The 20,643-nt window shown below is 43.3% G+C and overlaps 1 protein-coding gene across 1 annotated transcript in view; it reads left to right on the top strand.

Annotated features, from left to right (window-relative positions):
* Positions 1-20,643, top strand: part of CD81 (CD81 molecule) — a 62,809-nt gene that overhangs the window by 34,760 nt on the left and 7,406 nt on the right. Inside the window, exons 2-4 of the mRNA XM_088458153.1 lie at positions 4,377-4,491; positions 17,072-17,169; positions 19,796-19,870. Coding sequence (XP_088314279.1) covers positions 4,377-4,491; positions 17,072-17,169; positions 19,796-19,870 — 288 coding nt within the window. The remainder of the gene's footprint in view (positions 1-4,376; positions 4,492-17,071; positions 17,170-19,795; positions 19,871-20,643) is intronic.

Here is a 20,643-nt window from a genome sequence, read left to right as displayed (position 1 = left end):
GGACCAGGTGCATAGACTTAGCTGATAGCAAAACCTCCCAGTAACAAGGCTGCATATTGCTGTGTTCTTTTGCAAACCGCATACATCACATCCTATATTTGCTACTTAGAGCACCTACAAGCGATACTGACTTGTATACATCTTAGTTGCTACTCATCGACCGCTTAATTGGCGTTACATGGTGACAACTGTGCAGCGGCGGAGCTTTCGTATGTAGGAGTAGCATCCCCTGGGTGTGTAGACAGAGTTGCAACCTATTCTGCGTTAGGTATATGTAGAGCTCACAGCATTTTCAGCTGGATCTTTTACAGCAAGCATGGGGTAGGTGTAAGCGACATTACTAGTGATGATGGTTGCTCTGTCGATATTGCAAACGCATAGCGTGTGACTTAGCATCAGATCCATACCCCTGTATTAGCTAAAAAGGAGCACAAATTAGTCTTAATTATTTAAGTAACCCTGGTACCAATTATCCATGAGTATATGATAAACTGGCAGTTGATAATTTTCCCCCACCAATAGTATTGTTAGCTGCAGAATGAGTCATTGTTGCTCCACTTGCTAATATACAAGATGAATGTTCTCATTTTATTATCATTAGTTTATAAAGTGCCAACATATTCCAATTGTAAAGCACAATGGAATATGCTGCGCTATATAAGAAACTGTATAAATAAATAATAATAAACATACTATACAGCTCTGTACATTGGATCATTTTACAAATACAGATCACGCAATGGTAAAATAAGAAAATAGAAGGTAAAGACGGCCCTGCCCAATCTCAGAGGTGTGCGGAACATACGATATATAAGGCAGAATAAAAATTGTAGCTGGCAGTAAGGAAAGTGCACTTGTTGCTTGGTCAGCCATCAGTATTAAAACAGCCATTGGCAACTTTGTTTTTATTGTTACAGCAGCTGTGGTGTAATCTGGAATAAGGCAAATCAGTGCAAGGTGGATACATGAACGACAGACCAGCCATTGCTGACATCTTAAGATGCTGGCAACCACACTGTCCTTCCCCATTCATATTAACCAAACCAAACCCTTTCATGTGTAATGGGCACTCTATTAGGCATCTGGTTAGTGGCATCAAAGCCAGGAACCCTCCCTGCACCTGAATACCTCTTGAATTAGTAGCCAAATAGTGAGTGATTGTACTGCACCAAAAATACCCTCACCTTGTTATCCCGCCAGTTTAGAGTAGCTATCTAACTGGGGTTTCCATTGGCGCTCTGCTGGGCATAGAGACAAGTAGCCCGGGCACTTGTTGCTACTGTTTACATTGTTAGGGGGGAATTCAATTGTTCTATCACGGCCGCGGCTCCCATCTTAAGTGACGGGAGCTACTGAAATGTTTTTGGGTGCCCATCACTTATCGTGGATGTTTATTTATTAACAGTTTCTTATATAGTGCAGCATATTCCGTTGCGCTTCACAATTGTTGCGCCCACAATGCAGAGGAATGGCCGCATACAACGGCTTCTACCATCTAAAGTGACAGTTACGGTGCCATATAGCCCTACTCAGGAGGGTGCGAGCAGAAATCCGCTTTAAGTGAAAACGCTTGAATAGCTTCTGGTCACTTTACAACTGAGCTACGGGCAATGCAAACATTTGAATTTCCCCCTTAGCTGTCATATATTTGTCAGATGAATGCTATGTAGGCGGCAGGCACAGAGCTGATCTAGAACTTATTAGCAGACAAATGTGCGCCTGTCATCTCCCATCTCGGTCTCGGACACTTTTCCTGTTTACATAAGTTGTTTCCTGTTCTTTTTTTCACACATACTCAAGTATTGAGCTTGGCGCTGAGTAGTGTCACAGCGAGTGTGTGGAGCCTGATTACACACGTTACCAATATACAGAGAGCATGATGTATTATTACTGTCCCTCGACAGTAAGCAGCCATGTCAAATTATTTGCCACTTCCCATATTAGATTGCAAGCCTCTTTACACCTAATGAGTGCAGCGTGCAATGATACAAGCACATATCCATTGTTAGTATTTTTTATTATTACAAGTCATTTATATAGCTCACACATATTCCGCAGTACTTGTACAGAGACTTTGGCCATTCACATTAGTCCCTGCCCTAGTGGAGCTTACAATCTACTCCCTACCACACTCACACCTACACTAGGGAGAATTTTGTCTGTAGCCAATTAACTTGCCGGTATATATTTTTGGGTTGTGGGAGGAAACCGGAGAACCCAGGAGAAACCTACACAAGCACGGGGAGAATATACAAGCGTCACACACTAAAGTCTGTGGTGGGAATTGAACCCAAGACCTCAGTGCTGTGAGGCAGTAATACTAACCATTACAACGTCCATAGTGCACATTGCGGTTCTATAGTCTTGTATTTTCCGACCTAAATTAGCTGATGATCAATTTAACATTTCAGTCCTACAGGAAACGAAATAGCATTGTATAAAAAAATATATATTTATTTATTTTCTAAATTTGGGTAATACTTGTCCCGGAGATTTACTGTTCAGAGCTCTCCTGCTTCCTGCTATCAGCGCCACCTCCTGTCTAACCCTATGACCCCCTCTCCCTGTACTGCAAGACAGGACCCGGCATTTCTTAAAAACAAATCCAAATAGAAGCTTCCTTCCCGAGGAAGAGGATCTGAGTCAGAGAAGCTGACCTTGTGCATTAAGTGGTCACTGTTCCATTATAAACTCCCACAACATCCACAACTCTCCTGACACCTCCCATAGGAAGCCTTTCCACGATACGATCTAATTAAAAAATGACAGAAATGTGCTGCATTGTATTATATTTGTGATGTCACGCCTGGAATATATAGCACATGTTACGTAAGCAGCTTGTTACCAATTGAAGGGTGTATATTATAAGGAATAATATAGAGTCAGTTCTTTGAGCGAGGTTTTCATTACTATTCCTCTAATGTTTATGAAAATGTTTAAATCCTTAAATTGTTATAAAGTTCTTTTTATTACTTATTATATACAGCAATGTCAGCATTATATATAGATATATAATACTCCCTACTGTAAAATATAAAGGATAATAGAAGGTACATGGAGGGCATTGTTACTCCACTGCAAGCGGAGATCCATCTTTTTTCAATACAGTACACAATATTTCACATTATAGGTGGTATGTACTAAACTAAAAACTGCGGTAAAACCCCCGAAAATACAGTTTTCCGGGGTTTTACCGCATTTCCCATATGTACGAAGCACTGGAAAGTCCCGGGGGGTAACGTATTCTTCAGGTGGCGCTAATAGAAGCTTATGGGCTTCTTTTCGGGACACCCCCTCAGAGTGAACCCTCTCATCTCCCCTCTATCGTGCGCGTCCTGCGCATGTGCAGAAAGTCGCCAGAGACACTTCTGGGTGTTAAACCCGGAAATCCCTCTATCCGAGGGTATCGCAAAGGATGGCTCTTAACGGGAGAACTGTCCTTTGCAATTTAAATCTTATTTCTAAGTACATATCGGGGTATGTTTGTATCCATTAAGAGGTGCATGAGATGCTTAGTACATCCCACCCAATGTAAACCTGTCCTAAAGAGCATGCAATCTAATAATATCAATGGAAAGGGCAGGTTTGAAAAGTCAACTTTCAGAATGCCGACTTAGACTTCATTAAAAAAATTGCGACATTCAGGGTTTATATTTGCTTATTTTAGCCTAAACCTAACTCTAAACTGTGTGACGACATGTTAAATGTCAACATTTTAAACATGACGACATATTGCTTGTCAACCTAAAATTAATGTCTGACTGGATCCCCGATGGAAATACACAATCAAACACAGCAGATAGAATAAATGCTTACTTAGGGCGTGATTTAGACTTGGGAGTAAATCCATTTGCATCATATAAAAACGGGACTTGCGTAAAGTTTATTGCACAGTGCAACTTTTGCATTGAGCATATCTTATACCTGCACTGGGAAGGGTGAGTCAGGGGGGTTCCTGTGTAATACCAGTACAGTACGGGTGTGGAGGAGCATGGCATCCATGCCTGTCAGCAGCACGTCTCATTTTGATCTATATATATCTTCAAAAAGCGCCTTTTGTGCCTGGTGCCCAGTTCTCAGTTGATGATGACGATGGTCTCCTTTTTGTGCTGTGTGTAGCTATAAACTATATTTAAAGTTGCAGATATCTTAGGATACTTGCAAATCAAATTATTATGCTGTTTTAATCTGCTGAAAACATTTATGGCATTGCAGGCAATATAACACTGCTGTCAGGTAGCTAAATGTGTTAATTGCTATTAACAGCTCCGTGGTGTTTTGCAAAGCTTTATATAGGCACAATGATCATACCGTCATTTAACCTACTTATGTATTTCCTCTATACTCTTCTAATCCATTTCACGTTCTCTCTTTAGTTGGCAGGAGGCGTTATTCTCGGAGTAGCCCTATGGCTTCGACATGAGCCTAAGACATCCAACCTTTTGATCCAGCAGATTGGGGACAAGCAAGTCCCAGCGACTTTTTACATCGGTGAGTGATGTCTGCTGTAATGGCTTTGTTCCGCTCTCCACCATGTCACATGTCTCACAGTAGTTCCTACTTCGAGCCATTTCATTGGCCAGGTACCGCCACGGTCACCTGATTGCCTATAAAATGTGGGCTATTCTTCAAGACCTGTACCTTCCTTGTATCCCATTCTATAAAATTGTAAAAAAAAAATTCCCACCCCGTTTTTAGCTACGTGAGTAATGAGTGGTCGTGGTTTAGTAACTGCATGGTAGATTGCGGTTATCGTAGAATACACATTATGTGGTTTTCTTACATATATTTGTCTAACCGAATCCGCACCACACATTATAGAGATCGGGAATCTGCTTAAAAAGGAGAATTTCCTAACAACTCTAAAAATGTATTTTTTCCTGAGAAAAAAAATTACATTTAAAAGATTAGAAAATGGGGATGGCGGCACTTAGAATGCTGGCGCCTGAATCCTGACACCAGTAAGAAAACTGGCGCCAGCATACCGACTGCTGACAGCCCAACGTTAAGCATTTGGGTTTAGGGGGAGGGTTAGGCACTAGTGGGAGATTAGGCTGCAGGGGGGTGTAGGTTAGGATACTTACCTGCAGGTGTCGGCACTCTCACCTAGTTGGGATTCAGACGTCAGAATCCTGAGTGCTGGCATCCCATACCCAACGCGAAAATAGATATTTTTTACATACTGAATTATTATTATTATTATTGATTGGTAAGGTGCCACAGTACTCTACAGCACCAGACAGTGGAGAGCACAGGGCATACATTTGGGGGCTTATTCAATTGCAAGCGCAATTTTGAAAAAGCCCGGGTGGTTCTCGCAGCCACAAGGCTTTTTCTTTTCAATTGCCAGGAAGAAAATCATTTGTGGTAATTTTTATAGGAGTACCGCAGGTTATTTCTCGCAGCCCCAGAGCAGGCGCAAAGTCAAATTCCTGTTTTAAGTTAAAAACATATCGGGACTTGCTTCAGAACCCCTTGGACACCAACCTCCCCCCAATGACTAATTAGGCAATTGAAATTGAAAGATGGCTCAGTTAGTCCAATAACATGTCATTATTGATTGTTAAAAAGGAATAGGCCTCAAATTACCCCAAAATAAACTTTTTTTGTTAATTTATGCACCCCAAATTTAATTACACTATTTATTTATAATTGCTTTTTATAATTAAACTTTTTTTTTAAATTGATCTAAAAATTAACCAAAAAATATAATTTTTTTTTCTGTTTGTAATTAATCAAAAAAGTTTGGTTTTTATATATCTTTTTACTTTAGGGGGTACAGGCTGTTATACAAAAACAATTTGAAACTACCCGTGAGTTTTTGTGGTAAAACTTACTGCAACCTTTTTTTTTTTTTTTTTTTTTCCATCAATAAATTTTTATTGAGTATGATGCTAAATATTTGTGGGGGTACAGAAAAAAGGGAAACATACATAAAATAAATTATAGGGAGGTGACAGTACATTCAAAGACATTAAACAAAAACTAAAAACCACAATTACCAGAATAGATAATTAAATTAAATGTGTTGGTCCCCCTGTGGAATCTCATTCAGATCAAAAGGAGAGGCACTTTGAGGGATTGGAGAGGGCAGGGACAGGGGCGCCACTCCTCCATCTGTAATATAAAGATGCCAAGGATGCCATTTCACAATAGGGGATGAAGTAGCCGTAGAGTAATCAACCTCCCTCGTCTCCATTTCAAAATGGGATTGTGTTTTAGTTATAACTTTGGCAAATGGGGGAGGGGAAGGGGACTTCCTTTGCTGAGCTATAGTGGCTTTGGCAGATATCAGAATGTGGCCGAGAACGTACCGGTCAGATTTGGGAACGGAGATTGGATACCAGTAGAGAAGGGCGAGGGAGGGATCTAGAGTTAAAGTGAGACCAAGGACATCTTTAATAAGAATGAATACTTCTTCCCAGAAGGGGCATAATAAAGGGCAATCCCAGAAGACATGGAAAATAGAGCCTTCAGAGTGACAGAGACGCCAACAGAACTTTGAGACTGTAGGCCAGATTTTGTGTAATCTAGAGGGTGTCAAACATAATCTATTTAAAAGTTTTACATACATTTCAATGTGATTAGTACATTTAGATATAGAGAAGGTAGTGAGATAAATAGTCTACCATTGTGAGAAGGTGAAAGTACGTTGAAGATCTGTTTCCCACCGGAGTTGAGCAGTGGATTTAACTGTCGGAGCTATGGGAGATAGTAGGGAATACCAGAAAGATATAGCCCCACTAGAGGAGGGGTTATTAAATGTACTCAGAATTTGGTGTGGTGGAGTCTGGAATACGGTAGGGCCGGTGTTCATCAAAGCATACCAATGTGTAAGTTGGTGATAGTAAAACCAGGCTGGGGGTCCCAATGGATACTTAGTGCAGAGGTCTAAATACGATAGAATAGAGGACGAGGAAAAAAAGTCTGCTAAGGACACAATACCCAAAGTCATCCAGTAGGACATATTAAGACTAGGTAAAACCTTGTTCAACGCGTGAAGGGAAATATTTCTGGTAGGCAGGGTAAAATCAAAATGGGCCGGGAGATTATAATCCCAAACTTTTAAAGTATCCAAGATTGTTTTAGGGAATAAGGGGAATTGTGGTCGCAGTCTGTGGGGGGTATCCATAAAAGGTCAGGAAGGGGAAATTGCCGGAGGAGAGCATGTTCCAGATCTACCCAAGGTTTAACAGAAGGGGGGAGAAACCAGTCGCATATTTGAGAGAGAAGGGCCTCTTCATGATATCTGGTCAGGTCAGGGAGATTAAGGCCTCCCTGAGGTTTAGGACGAAACCATACGACTATAAGCCATTCTATGGACTTTACCCTTCCATACATAAGAAATCATCAAGCGGCGCATCTGTTGCAATAATTTACCTGGAATAGCCTACGGAATAGATACATCAATTTTGGTAATAGCATCATTTTGAACGCCACTATACGGCCCAACCAGGAGATCTCGTGGCTCATCCAAGCAGTAGCTAGAGAAGACAATTGCATCAAAAGGGGAACATAATTTTCAGTAAAAACATCATTAATAGAGGATGGTATATTAATTCCCAGATAGGATAGGGAAGACTTCTTCCAAATAAAAGGGAAACGACTCTTTAATGAATGTAGAGAGAAAGGTGGAATATTAATGGGTAAAGCTTCAGTTTTTGTAACATTCAATTTATAGTAGGAAGCTGCACTATAGTTATCTAAAATGCTGTGGAGCGATGGCAACGAAATCTCCGGGTCGGTGACAAACAACAAAACATCATCTGCAAACAGACATAATTTATGAGAGGTGTCATAGACAGAGAGCCCTGGAAACTCAGATGATTGGTGGATTTTTTGAGCAAGGGGTTCTATGGCCAGCACATATATTAGTGGGGTAAGGGGGCACCCCTGTCTGGTACCATTGGAAATTGAGAAGGGTGAGGAGAGAAACCCGTTATTAAAAACACGAGCAGAGGGATCAGAATAAAGGGCATTAATGGACCGGAGAATGTCACCCCGAAATCCATACCTATATAAAACCTGATGCATATATTCCCAGTGGAGCCGGTCGAATGCATTCTCAGCGTCAAGAGATAAAAGGAGGCATTGTAATTTATTGAACGACACCTATTCAACCAAATCTAAAACCCTCCGGTTGTTATCGGGAGCCTGGCGTCCATGAACAAAACCCACCTGATCAGGGTGTATCAGCCGGGGAAGTAATGGGTTTAAGCGGTTAGCTGTCAATTTAGCAAAAATTTTCACATCCGTATTAAGGAGCGCAATGGGTCTATGATTTTTACTCTCAGAGGGATTTTTACCAGGTTTCAGAATGGTGACTATTTGTGCTTCTACCATTTCGGGTGGGAAAGATCCGATATCAGAAGCTTCTGTAAACAAGTTTAAAAGAATTGGGGAAAGGGCTTCAGTAAATACAGAATAAAAAGAGTTTGAAAAACCGTCAGGGCCGGGAGCTTTGCCCTTGGGTAATTTCTGAATTACTTCCTGAATTTCCTTCAAAGACCAAGGGGCATTCAGGGACGCCAGGCCATCCGCATCTAGAGAAGGAAAAGATAAATTGTCTAAAAAAGAGGAGATAACATTAGCCGAAGGTTGGGGGATTGAAGGGTCCTCACGTAAATTATATAATTTTGCATAATAGTCTGAAAATAGATTAGCAATGTCAAGAGGATTAAAGCATTTCGAACCAGAGGGGGTTAAAAGACATTTAATTCTATTGCATGCTTGATGACCACGCAGCTTATGTGCTAAAAGACGGGAGGCTTTGTTACCGGCCGTATAAAATTTATGTCGAAGACGAGTAAAAGCCGCTTGCATACATGACATAAAAAGTTTTTTAAGCTGCGCTCTCACTTCTTCAAGTTGTTTGCGCAATACTCTAGTGGGGCGGATTTGATTCTGGGACTCTAAAGACCGTAGGGTAGATTCCAGACTTTTCTGTAGTTCACGAGAGCGAGCCTTAAATTGAGCTCCTTTCTGGATGGAGGTACCACGGAGTACTGCTTTTAAGGCACACCAATGTGTGAAAACAGAAGTATCAGTAGGAGAATTAGTCTGTATATATAATTTAAGAGAATCAGTCAGGGCCTGCAGAGTCTCAGGATCTTTTAGTTGGTACTCAGGAAGACGCCAGGGACGCCTGGTAGAAATTTGATGGCCTATATCCCAAATCCATAAGACAGGCGCATGATCAGACCAAGTAATAGGGAGGATCTTAACCCTTTTAGTAGATTATAGAATTCTTTTATCCAAAAGGACAAAATCAATTCTAGAGTAACTATTATGGACTGAGGAAAAAAAGGTATAATCTCTCTCATCTGGTAGGTAAGTACGCCAAGCGTCATACAAATCGTACTCTGCCAATAATTTCTTAAAGGCCAATTACGGACCCATATCACGAGGGGAAGAAGAATGGCCCTGGGGAGAGAATCTATCTAGTTTAGGGTCGAGAACTAAATTAAAGTCACCCAGCAAAATAAGTGTTCCTTGCCGAACTTTAGATATTTCCTCAAAAGTGTCTCGTAAAAAGGGGACCTGTCGGGAATTAGAGGCATAGAGAGAAACCAAAGTGACAAGAGTCTCCTCAACCTTCCCAATAAGAATGAGAAACCTGCCGTTCCCATCCTCTATTTTTCTATGTAACTCAAATGGGGTATTGGCATGAAACAGTATAGCAACTCCATTACGTTTGAGAGGGCTATTAGCAGTATAGCATACAGGGTATCTATGGTCCTTAAATATGGGGGGTGCTGAGGATGAGAAATGCGTCTCCTGGAGAGCTACAATATTAGCCTTATGATGATGGAAAGTAGAAAGAGCCAAGCGTCTCTTTTGTGGGGAGTTAAGTCCCTTGACATTTAGCGAAAGGACTTTAACCATTGGATGATTTTAAACAGTGGAAAATTGAGAATGTTTTAAATGTACGTGTCACACAACAACAAAAAAAGGAAAAAAGGTTACACATGTAAATAGGGAAAAGGGGAAAAAATAAAAACTAAAGGCAAAAAAGGGAAATCGATAACCGGGCCACAGCAGTTGCCGTGAAAAAACAGTACGGCAAAATGGTTAACATGTGGGGCGGGCTGTGTCATTCCCCATCCCTGAGACCTATTATGAAACATATTATAAACATATAGTAATATATCACATTTACCATCCTGCCTCAAACTTAACAGAGAAATAATCTCAATACATACTGTGGTGAGAAAGAAGGCAGGAGAAGGGGAAAAAATTATTGTAATCAAACAGTAAACCACTTACTTTAAATGGAACAATAAACAGAAATTGCAAGGATACAACAGACCTTACATCGGAAGTGCTCGTATTTAAGAGGTACAGCATGGAGCGTCCACAAAAGAAGTCCAGATCTATAGATATGGAAGAAACAAAGTTCCTAAAGAAGGACCTTGGTTGTGGCGAATAGCTGAAGAATATTGAGATGTTTCGCAATAGTCCGTTGCTGAACAAATCTAGATGTATCCAATAGAAGACCAGGAGACCTCGAAAAATTCCAAAAAGGCAGCATAAATCGGCTTCATCCCACTCGAGACCACTCCGATTGGAGAAGAGGAGCTTGTGAAGATGTGGGAATCGAGACAGAAATCTCCCATTCTGCTAACAATTTGACGCCAGCTTCCAGTGAAGAGATAATAAACGTTGAACCATCTTTTCGCACCAGAAGCTTCACCGGGAAACCCCATCTGTATTGGTTTCCCGAAGCGCTTTCGTGAGAGGTTGGAATGTTCTCCATGTATTAATGGCGTGGATCGAGAAGTCGGGAAACAACTGGATATTATTAAGAACTTCCGCATCCCCCGAATCTCGTGCCGCCCTTAATATCTCTTCTTTGATATGGAAGAAGTGAAGTCGCAGGAGGATATCTCTGGGAGAGCCTGCCGGAGCTGAGCGGGGCTTAGGTAGACGGTGGATGCGATCGATCAACAAGTCGCGAACCTCTGCAGATGGCAAAGTCCTGGAGTTCTGCGTTTGATACGGATTCCGGGACGCCTCTGATTTTAACGTTGTTCCTCCTGGATCTATCTTACAAATCCGCCAATTTGTTTTTGACAGCAACCAACTCCGTGAGGACCGAGTTGTTATGAGAGGTTAGAAGATCATTATGCGAGGAAACTAATTCTTGCATCTTAGTCTCCAAGTTGTTCGTACGGTCCCCAATACCAGTCAATTCACTGGTGAGTTGTTTAATAGACACTTGGAAGTCAGATGTAAGGTCCGTGCGGAATGTCTGAAGCATTTGATGGAGAGTGCGGACAGTAAGCGGAGCATCAGCAGAAAGATCAAGGTTGACATCAGGGCTAGGAGAAGGGACAACCTTGGTTGTCAGCAGAGATTTCCCAACAGAGGATGAATCGGTGGTTTTCCCTGCTACAAATTTGATGGGAGGTGCGAGAGTAGACAACTTGCTTCTTTTGTTAGACATACTGTCTTCTTCATATAACATATATAAACGGATATGAAAAGTCAAATGGTTTCTGTTGCGGTCAATGCAATATTGTAAATATAGGCTGTGGAGGTCTCATAGGGATGAGTGATGGATATCACTGAAAAAACATGGCAGCAATGGATGCTACTACCCTGCTATTAGGGAGATGTTGAGCGGTGAAATATTCATCCAGTAGCAGGAGTGTAATATTGAGATAGATAGTGCATGTATATTGTATAGCAGGGTGTTAGGAGCAGAGCAAGCTGTAAGGAGATATGTTGTGGGTATGGGGCCCTGGTCCAAGATGGCGCCTGTGGCTTCCCCAGAGGTGTTTGTAGCAAACCTGGTGGTCAGCAGCCCGGTAGAGGTCCGGCTCAGCAGGGGGAAGCAGGAGGCAGGATCGATGTGTCCAGGTGCGCCGAGCGGTACCCGCGGCAGTGACGTCACGCGGGTCCCAAGGACACAAAATGAAGATATTGGATATGTGGCAGAGGTAATGAACAGTGTAGTTGTAGGGAACTGCCACAAGGTGGAGCTTGGATATAAGAAATGGTAGTATTAGCAGAAACAGGGTACTGGGTATAGTAAGTGATAGTAGAGTTGAATCACTCTGGTATATTGATATAATTATTTCCCTAAGTGCTGGTTGGTTAGTAGTGGCATGTGATCTGAGTTTAAGCAGGAATGGCACTTGGCAGAGGTTTTCTGAATTATATTCTCACTGCTTCCTCTCACTGCAGCATGGCATGGAGTGATATCAGATGATACAGAGGCCCCTCTGGTACTCTCGTAGGGTCACCAGTGTGCAGAGCAGCTATTCAGCCCGGGTTATATCCCCTGCGATGACGCCAACTGTCGTGGTCCCGCGACTTAATCCTTGGCTCCCTAGTGAGGGGGGAGCTGTGGTCCGCAGGATCAGTATTAGAACGTCGGGGGCCCGAGTGGGTGGTGAGTAGATGTTGGAGAGGACCCGGTGCTCTCCGGTAATGATCCTGAGGGTCCCGATGGGAAGGGGATTCCTGCAGTGTGCGCGCAACACTCCGTCACAAGCACTGCCTTCCGAAATTGAGGTCCCGGCTTCCGTTCGGGTGGTAGGCCACAACCTGCGGCGATATGATTTCACACCGCCCGGCTCCGTGAACCTCACAACCCGTTAGGGGCAAGTATCAGGCAGGTAGCAGGGGGATAATACCTTCCCTATGTGGTTAAATACCCGTTATTCGGTAGTCTCAGTGGGATCTCAGGGCAAACGCATCCAGCTTTGGCTGCTACTAGGCTATGCCCCCCCCCCCCCCCCTGCAACCTTTTTTTTTCAATTGGATAACGTGGGTATTGGGAGCGCACATACCCTCAGTCATGAAAAAAATGGTACAATAACCACAGTAATTTGTAGAGATGTGCGGTTCAGTTTTACTCTGATATGTTGGGATCTCAAAAACGACATCATATTGGCTACCCGGCTGTCACGTATTTTGGATAGCCAATAAGAGAAATCCGAACTTGCAATAATTTGGCGATAAAAACTGAAGCTGCACATCTCTAGTAATTTGTACTTCAGAATTCTTGCGCCATATTGAATATGCATATTAGTTAGTGTGGCTCAGGGTGCAGATTGGAACAGTTGTGATGGTGCATTGGTATGGGTAGTGTAGGTCGGTGTAGGGTAAGTTCTAATAGAGAGATGAGTTTTCAGAGATCATTTAAAGATTTGAAGGCTGTGGGAGAGTGATCGTACATTGTAGGGAATTCCATAAGTGAGAAGGAACACGGTAGAAGTCTTGTATGTGGGAGTGAGGGTATTATCAGAAGCGAGGCTCAGGTCAGAGGTTGACATAAGAGGGTGGTCAGGAGACTGGTTTAAAACGAAGGGATGGTGTTGTTGAGGACTTTGTAGGTGAGTTTTTTGAATTGTATTCTGGAGGACGCTGGCAGACAATATAAGGATTTGCAGATGTGGAGTGGCAAGAGAAGATGTCTTTATACCACTTTCAGACATGCAACCCGGGAATTTCCCAGCTCAGACCCGGGTTTTTGCTTGAGAACCCGGGTCAACCCCATTCGGACATAAGCCGGGTCTACACTGGCATTTTAACAGCCAAGGCTGCCGGGCTGCTCTCATATCACGTTCATACATACACATACATGCCATACACACACAATTGTCACACATACACAATCACACACCCCTTCTCCAGGCATCAGATCTCACAACATCGGGCAGCGTCTCTGTAGCTAGTGTGCGCTGGCTGCTTCTACAGACTGCAGCACGGATTGGACACCTCTTTCCAATCCATTAGGTTCTTGGTCTTCACCCCTTGTTATAAGGGCTGTAAACCAAAGATTCTCTACACAGATCCAGTGCCGATAGTTTTCTCCCTATTGTAGGAGGACATCTCACCCTCTCCAAGCAGCCCCGTCCCCTCCAGACAGCCTTGTCCCCTCCAGGCATGTCTGAAAAGGGTATAACTGTGGCATCATGGATTGAAGCAGGGATACATGGCTAAAGGAATACCTAATATATAATAAATACATTTTTAATAAACTGTAGTGTAAAATGGTATACTCCATTCCATAAAAGACATGTTTAAGAATATTGGGGCTTATCTAGTAGCATTGTCCAAAGAACAATGATGTAGGAAACCCATAGCAACCAGATTCTATCTTTACTGTGTCATAAACCTAAACAACCAGATTATCTTTACTGTAAATCTTAGCAACCAGATTTCATCTCTACTGTGGAGTAACCCTTAGCAATAGAATTACATCTTTACCCTGGTGCAACCATAGCAACTGAGGGCCTGATTCAGAGCCGGACGCTATTTGCGAACGGTCCTTCAGAATAAGGGGCCGGCTATTTAAATTGAGCGCTCGCTCTTTGCGGTCTGTTGACGCCTCTATGTCTGCGCGAGAGAACGAAACATGCGCTCGCTATTTTGTAAAGACGCCCCCTGGCCGTTCGCATCATACGTCATCTCCGCTATTTATTAGATTAATCGAGTACATCGAAAGGCGTATGAACTGCTCGCAGTGCTTGTGGTAGGTTTTACTTCCCGCAATCACTGCGAGCAGTTCAGGCTAAAAGACAACCAAGTGACGTGGTCGATGACGCTGCTTTGTTAATTATGCACACCCATTAAACGCCCGTTTTGACCGTTTGGCACGCCTCTGTTCTGATCTCCACTCCCCGTTTTCAAGCACCTTCCCCTGTTACCACCCACAAACGCCTCATTCTGTCACTCAAATTAGCAGGCCCTCGCTGTTTTGCGAGCGCACGATTTCCGACCGCAATGACTGGTTGGCACATGCGCATTACGACCCATGCGCAGATGTGCGAACATCGCTCGGAGCGAGCGTGCGGCCGCTTACAAGCGGCTCTGAATCAGGCCCTGAATTCCATCTTTGCTGTTGTATACTGTAATGGCCCCCATACATCAGAGATTGATTGCAGCAATCGTGCAATTTGCAATCAATTGTGTATAAAAATCTTTCCCTTTTTCAATCGATTGTGGCAATTCTGCAATCAATTGAAAAAGGGAAAGATTTTTATACACAATCGATTGCAAATTGCACGATTGCTGCAATCAATCTCAGATGTATGGGGGCCTTAACTCTTAGCAACCCAATTCTATTTTTTACTGTGGTGTAACCAAGCTCATTAAGGAGGAGGGAAGGGGGCGGGGAGTACATATCCCAGGCCCTCCTCTCCCAGGGGGTCCCTGGACCTGGTGTTCCAGAGCGCTGCTTCCGTTCGTTAGTGCAAATTTTCCTGTACCCTCTCAGCAGCAGTAGAAGAGCTGGAGTCTCCACACCTGACCACACCATATGATGTTGAAATCACTGATATAATGTGAGTGTGCCGCGCGGTCAAACTCTCAGCCTATCAGTGACTCCAATATGCAACATGATCCAGTTCAAGGCTCTAGCTCCTCTACTGCAGCTACGATAGGACTGGAGAAGAGGGACTGTGCAAGAAAAGCAACAGTGAAGATGAGCTCCCCCAGGTGTGTTTAAGGTAATTGAAAGCCCTCCTTAGTTTTAAATGGAACTAGTTCATGAGGAGCCGCTTGATACATTCTAATAGACAGTGTATCAAGCCAAGTACAATCCAAGGAGTAGGTAATAGTTTTACATATTTAACCCATACAGGTCCTTTAAGGTATATTGTAAAAAGAGCAATTATTTCACAGGGTTCCAACTGAGCTGAGACCAGTTTTATAAAAAAAGATAAAAAGTCCATTTAAGTTTAGGTAATCATAGATAATTTGTGAACTAGTTCCATCCATACAATATAAGAATTGTACCCCTGTAGCAGCAGAATAACAGCAGTAGCAGGCAACCAGAGGGTGAGAAGCAAGAGGCAGTGGGCAGGAAAAGAATATGCATGTCTGAAATTGTTAGGGCTGCAGCGCCATAGTAGGGATGAGGGCAGGGGTAAGATGTGCAGAGGGAGCAGGATGGGCTAATGACCATGGCACTCCTGGATAATATGCAAAATTCCTTTACTGGGTTCTTAATTCATTTTAAAGATTCCAAAAGGGTCTTATGAGGCTTGAAACTCCTTGCCAGCTGTTTTCTTTGATGACACTATGGTCTTTATTTTAGACCAGAGGTTCCCAAACTCGGTCCTCAAGGCACACTAACAGTCCAGATTTTAAGGATATCCATGCTTGATGACATGTGACTTGATTAGCGCCTCAGGGCCTGATTCACTACAGAACGCAACTATGAATGCAATAGCAATTATATACGCAGTTCAACTGTGATACTATACTAATTCATTGTGATCGCAATGCCATACGCAGCACAACATAAAGACGCCCACCTTACCTTACACATCCGTAATGTTTAGCAAGACTGCAAAAACATCGGTACAATAGAGTACCATCGCAGCCTCACGCACACTTGCACAAGCCCTGACCTCGCAGCCTCACGCACACTTGCACAAGCCCTGACCTCGCAGCCTCATGCACACTTACACAAGCCCTGAACTCGCAGCCTCACGCACACTTGCACAAGCCCTGACCTCGCAGCCTCACACACTTGCACAAGCCCTGACCTTACTCAGAAATTGCTAACAACCACGCACGCTATCAAGCCTCAGACTGTGTAGGGCATCGCAGTGGATAATTTTATGCATGCCCCTGCAACGGTGTTGAAACGCATACACAATCGCCCAATTGTGTGCGTAATCGCAGTTGCATACAGTAGTGAATCAGGCCCTCAGTCAATTTGATTTAACCCCCTGTGCTCAACCAGGGATATTTCTAAAACCTGGACTTTTGGGGTGCTTTGAGGACCGCATTTGGGAACCTTTGTTTTAGACCATGGGAGACTTCTCTATCTTATGTGCTCCGGGCCTCACAAAGCCTTAATCTAGCTCTGGGTATAACCCTTAGCAACCAGATTCCAGCTTTACTGTGGAGTAACCGTTAGCAACCAGGTTTAGCGATCTATCAAAATTAAACTAAGCAATAGTGATATCTTAATGTCGCTACAGCAATTATTTAAATGCTTTATATCAAATATGAGCTTGTCCGCTGGGAATTGTCAGCTATCACTTGAGAGCCACAACCTTCGCTGTGCTACCATATACCATAACCATCTGTTGTTGTTTTGTTCCAGGCATCTATATTATCATTGCTGTTGGTGCGGTCATGATGTTTGTGGGTTTCTTGGGATGTTATGGAGCCATTCAGGAATCGCAGTGTCTACTGGGAACAGTAAGTAACAGAGACCATTCACCATTCACTAATCTTTCTCCATGCCACCAGAATAAATATATGAAATAGTCAATCTACTCTGCATTAGACGTGTTCCGGCAGTGTTGCTGGATAGGAGCCGGCATTGGCATTGCTGCGTCTGCATTTTCCGACTCTGCAGAGCACTTACTGCCAGCAGGCCAGTTATAAAGGTTATAAATCACCAGAAGAATTGTAAACATACTGAGAATATTTTTGTACAAACAACAAGAGAACTAGGAGTCTGTGTGTACGGATGTGACTGGCTTTGTGGAGCAGTGTGAAAATAAGGCTGCTCGGCAAGACCACCGAAATGAGATAGAGGGCTGAGAGATTTCATTTGTCGGAGCGTTTCTTGCTGCCAGGGCCGGTGCAAGGTTTCCAGGTGCCCCAGGCAAGGCTAAACAAAATCGCCTTCCCCCCCTAACATCTGCGCCCAGACCCTCATATACACATACGTGCCCACTCCAGCCCTGTAGTCATACACGGTCGCAAGTCAGACTTGCAGCTGTGTAAAGATGTGCAATGAGAAAAGACGCACATGTTCACTAAAGAAAATGCAAGTTGCAGCCCAAAAAAAGCCTGTCTGATTCTAAGGTCCTTAATGTTTAACAATAATTATAAATCAGACATGTCCATGTTCTATAACAACAAATACATTTGATTAACAAGAGCTGTCATCTACGTTGGGTATATCACTAGAAGCCAGGTATGCATGTGGCATGTATCATACCTCCCAACATGACCCTCTCCAGGAGGGACACAATGCTCTGGTCCTGGACTTCCCTGGTAATTTATGATTGGTGGAGGCTCCAGGGGTGGGGCTGCAGTACAGTCCAAAATTCAAATAGGGGAGTCACACCAACTGCCAGTGAGTCCCAGCCAGTGATGTTTGGCAGTGTGTGAAATGACAGTTGGTGTGACTCCCCTATTTGAATTTTGAACTGTGCTGCAGCCCCACCTCTTACCAGGGAAGTCCAGGACCAGAGCATTGTGTCCCTCCTGGAGAAGGTCATGTTGGGAGGTATGCATGTATAGTGCTGTGTTGCTAGGCAACCTGGGGTGTGACAATAGCCATGGTCGACTGGTCCAATATGGGGAGTGGAATACTAATGATCATATAACTGTGTTATAATACAGTCTATAGCAGAGGTTCCCAAACGCAGACAACAGCAGGACAACGACCCTAAGCACACAGCAAAGATATCAAAGGAGTGGCTTCAGGACAACTCTGTGAATGTCCTTGAGTGGCCCAGCCAGAGCCCAGACTTGAGTGCAATTGAACATCTCTGGAGAGATCTGAAAATGGCTGTGCACCGACGCTTCCCATCCAACCTGATAGAGCTTGAGAGGTGCTGCAAAGAGGAATGGGCAAAACTGCCCAAACATAGGTGTGCCAAGCTTGTGGCATCATATTCAAAAATACTTGAGGCTGTAATTGCTGCCAAAGGTGCATCAACAAAGTATTGAGCAAAGGCTGTGAATACTTATGTACTTGTGCTTAGGTTTTGGTTTTGTTTTTTAAATTAAATTTGCAAAAATCTAAAAAAAACGTTTTACACGTTGTCATTATGGGGTATTGTGTGTAGAATTTTGAGGACGAAAATGAATTTATTCCATTTTGGAATAAGGCTGTAACATAACAAAATGTGGAAAAAGTGAAGCGCTGTGAATACTTTCCGGATGCACTGTACATATGATCTCACTTTCTCCTGTCCACTGGAAATTGTTAGTATATTGTGCCCACTGTATAGCTTGGGCAACAATAGGTGACCGTCAATGCTGCTTATTTCAGACACTGTCCTGTGTCTCATGCTCGGAGTGCTGGCCTAGAGTCCTCCGCTGTATTTACCTGCGGGCACTGCAGCGCTGGCTCCTGAAATGCACAATGGAGCCAGCAGAGGAAAAAGAGTGTCTATGTTCACCGCAGCCGCTACAGGTGGCATCTCGCCTGCGGGTACTGCTGCACTGGCTCCCATAACTGCAATTGCCCCGGCAGAGGAGATGCTCGCGGCAAATGGCAGCTCCCGACTCCCCGCTGTGAATGGCCGCTGCATGTGGTATCACGTCTAGAAGAGCTGCTCATTGGGAAGCGTAAAGCACAGTGGCAGGCAAAAGTACTACTGCTGTGGCACTATAAGTCCCAGCACATTCAGCTGACAAAGTATGCTATGACTTGTTCCAGTACTGCTGGACAGACACAGGTAGACTCCCCCAGAGAGTGGGTAGTAGACGTGGGCTGTGATGTGCACAAGGCATTCCCATCCAATCGCATCGATGTAAAACTCAATCCAGGGTGTGGAAAATGAGAGCCACAGTACAACAACAGCTATGGCATGGAGACACACAGGGTGATTCCTGCCACTGTCCACTTACTATGGTAATATTTGTGCAAGTTTAATGCTTGCAGGAGAACATACATTTTTGCATCAATACAGATCAGTAGTAAAGTGGAAGATGCATTTAACATGTTTCAATTATTTAACAAGCCAGCCATGTATCACGCTATGCCTTTGCAGCAAATGTACTTCAGTGATATGAGAATTGAGAACCCTTCTTACACCACTGTCCAGTCTCCTCACCTCTACTGTACTTCATATCTCTGCAGTTCTTCGCCTGCTTAGTGATCCTTTTTGCATGTGAAGTTGCCGCCGGTATCTGGGGTTTCGTAAACAGGGAGCAGGTAAGAGCTCTACACAGTGATGTCAGAGTGCTTGTGATGTATTATACTGGTGTGAGAAATATTATTCACTATTGATAAGTCAGCCATTCAATCCACTATGGACATCTGTGAACTCTCAGATTTTGGATAATGGCTTCCGCTACTTTGTACGGGTAACAGGTGTGGTATAATATGCCCAGCACCACTTATAGGGTGGGATGTACTATGGGCAAAAATGCTGTTTAACCCCCGAAAATGCACTTTTTGGAGGATTGACTTAACATAAGGTGTGGCAGTAGGACAAATATGCAACTTCAACCTTTTATGAGATTTTATATTTTTTATCTATTTAGTTATTCAGCACAGCCATATTATGTAGCAGTTTACAGAGACTATTTAGTCATTCACATCTCTGCCCAAGAAGTGCCTACAATCTATTTTCTCTACTTGTACACACACACAAACACTATTTTGATAGAATCTACTTATTGTCTTTTTATGTTGGGAATTGAACTCATGACCTCAGTCCTGTGAGGCGGCAATGCTACCACTGTGCTGTGTGTGATTTTATTTTAGATTTTAGTTTCAGATGAGTTTGTTGTAAATTTCACAAAGGCACAAATCAAAGAACCTCAGTTATCAACGCGTTTATCATTCACAACGAGTCCTAAAACTCTGTGTATGATAATGGTGCTCCAGCCAATCAGCTCCCAACTGTAATCTGTTTGAAAATTGACAGTTGGGAGCTGATTGGCTGGAGCACCATTATTATACACAATCGGCTCCCAACTGTC

Source organism: Taudactylus pleione, unplaced genomic scaffold (genome assembly GCF_031769625.1).
Source record: "Taudactylus pleione unplaced genomic scaffold, aTauple2 ptg000810l, whole genome shotgun sequence".
NCBI lineage: Eukaryota > Metazoa > Chordata > Amphibia > Anura > Myobatrachidae > Taudactylus > Taudactylus pleione.
Note: the sequence above shows the minus strand (reverse complement) of the source record. Positions and strands in the feature narration are given on the sequence as shown.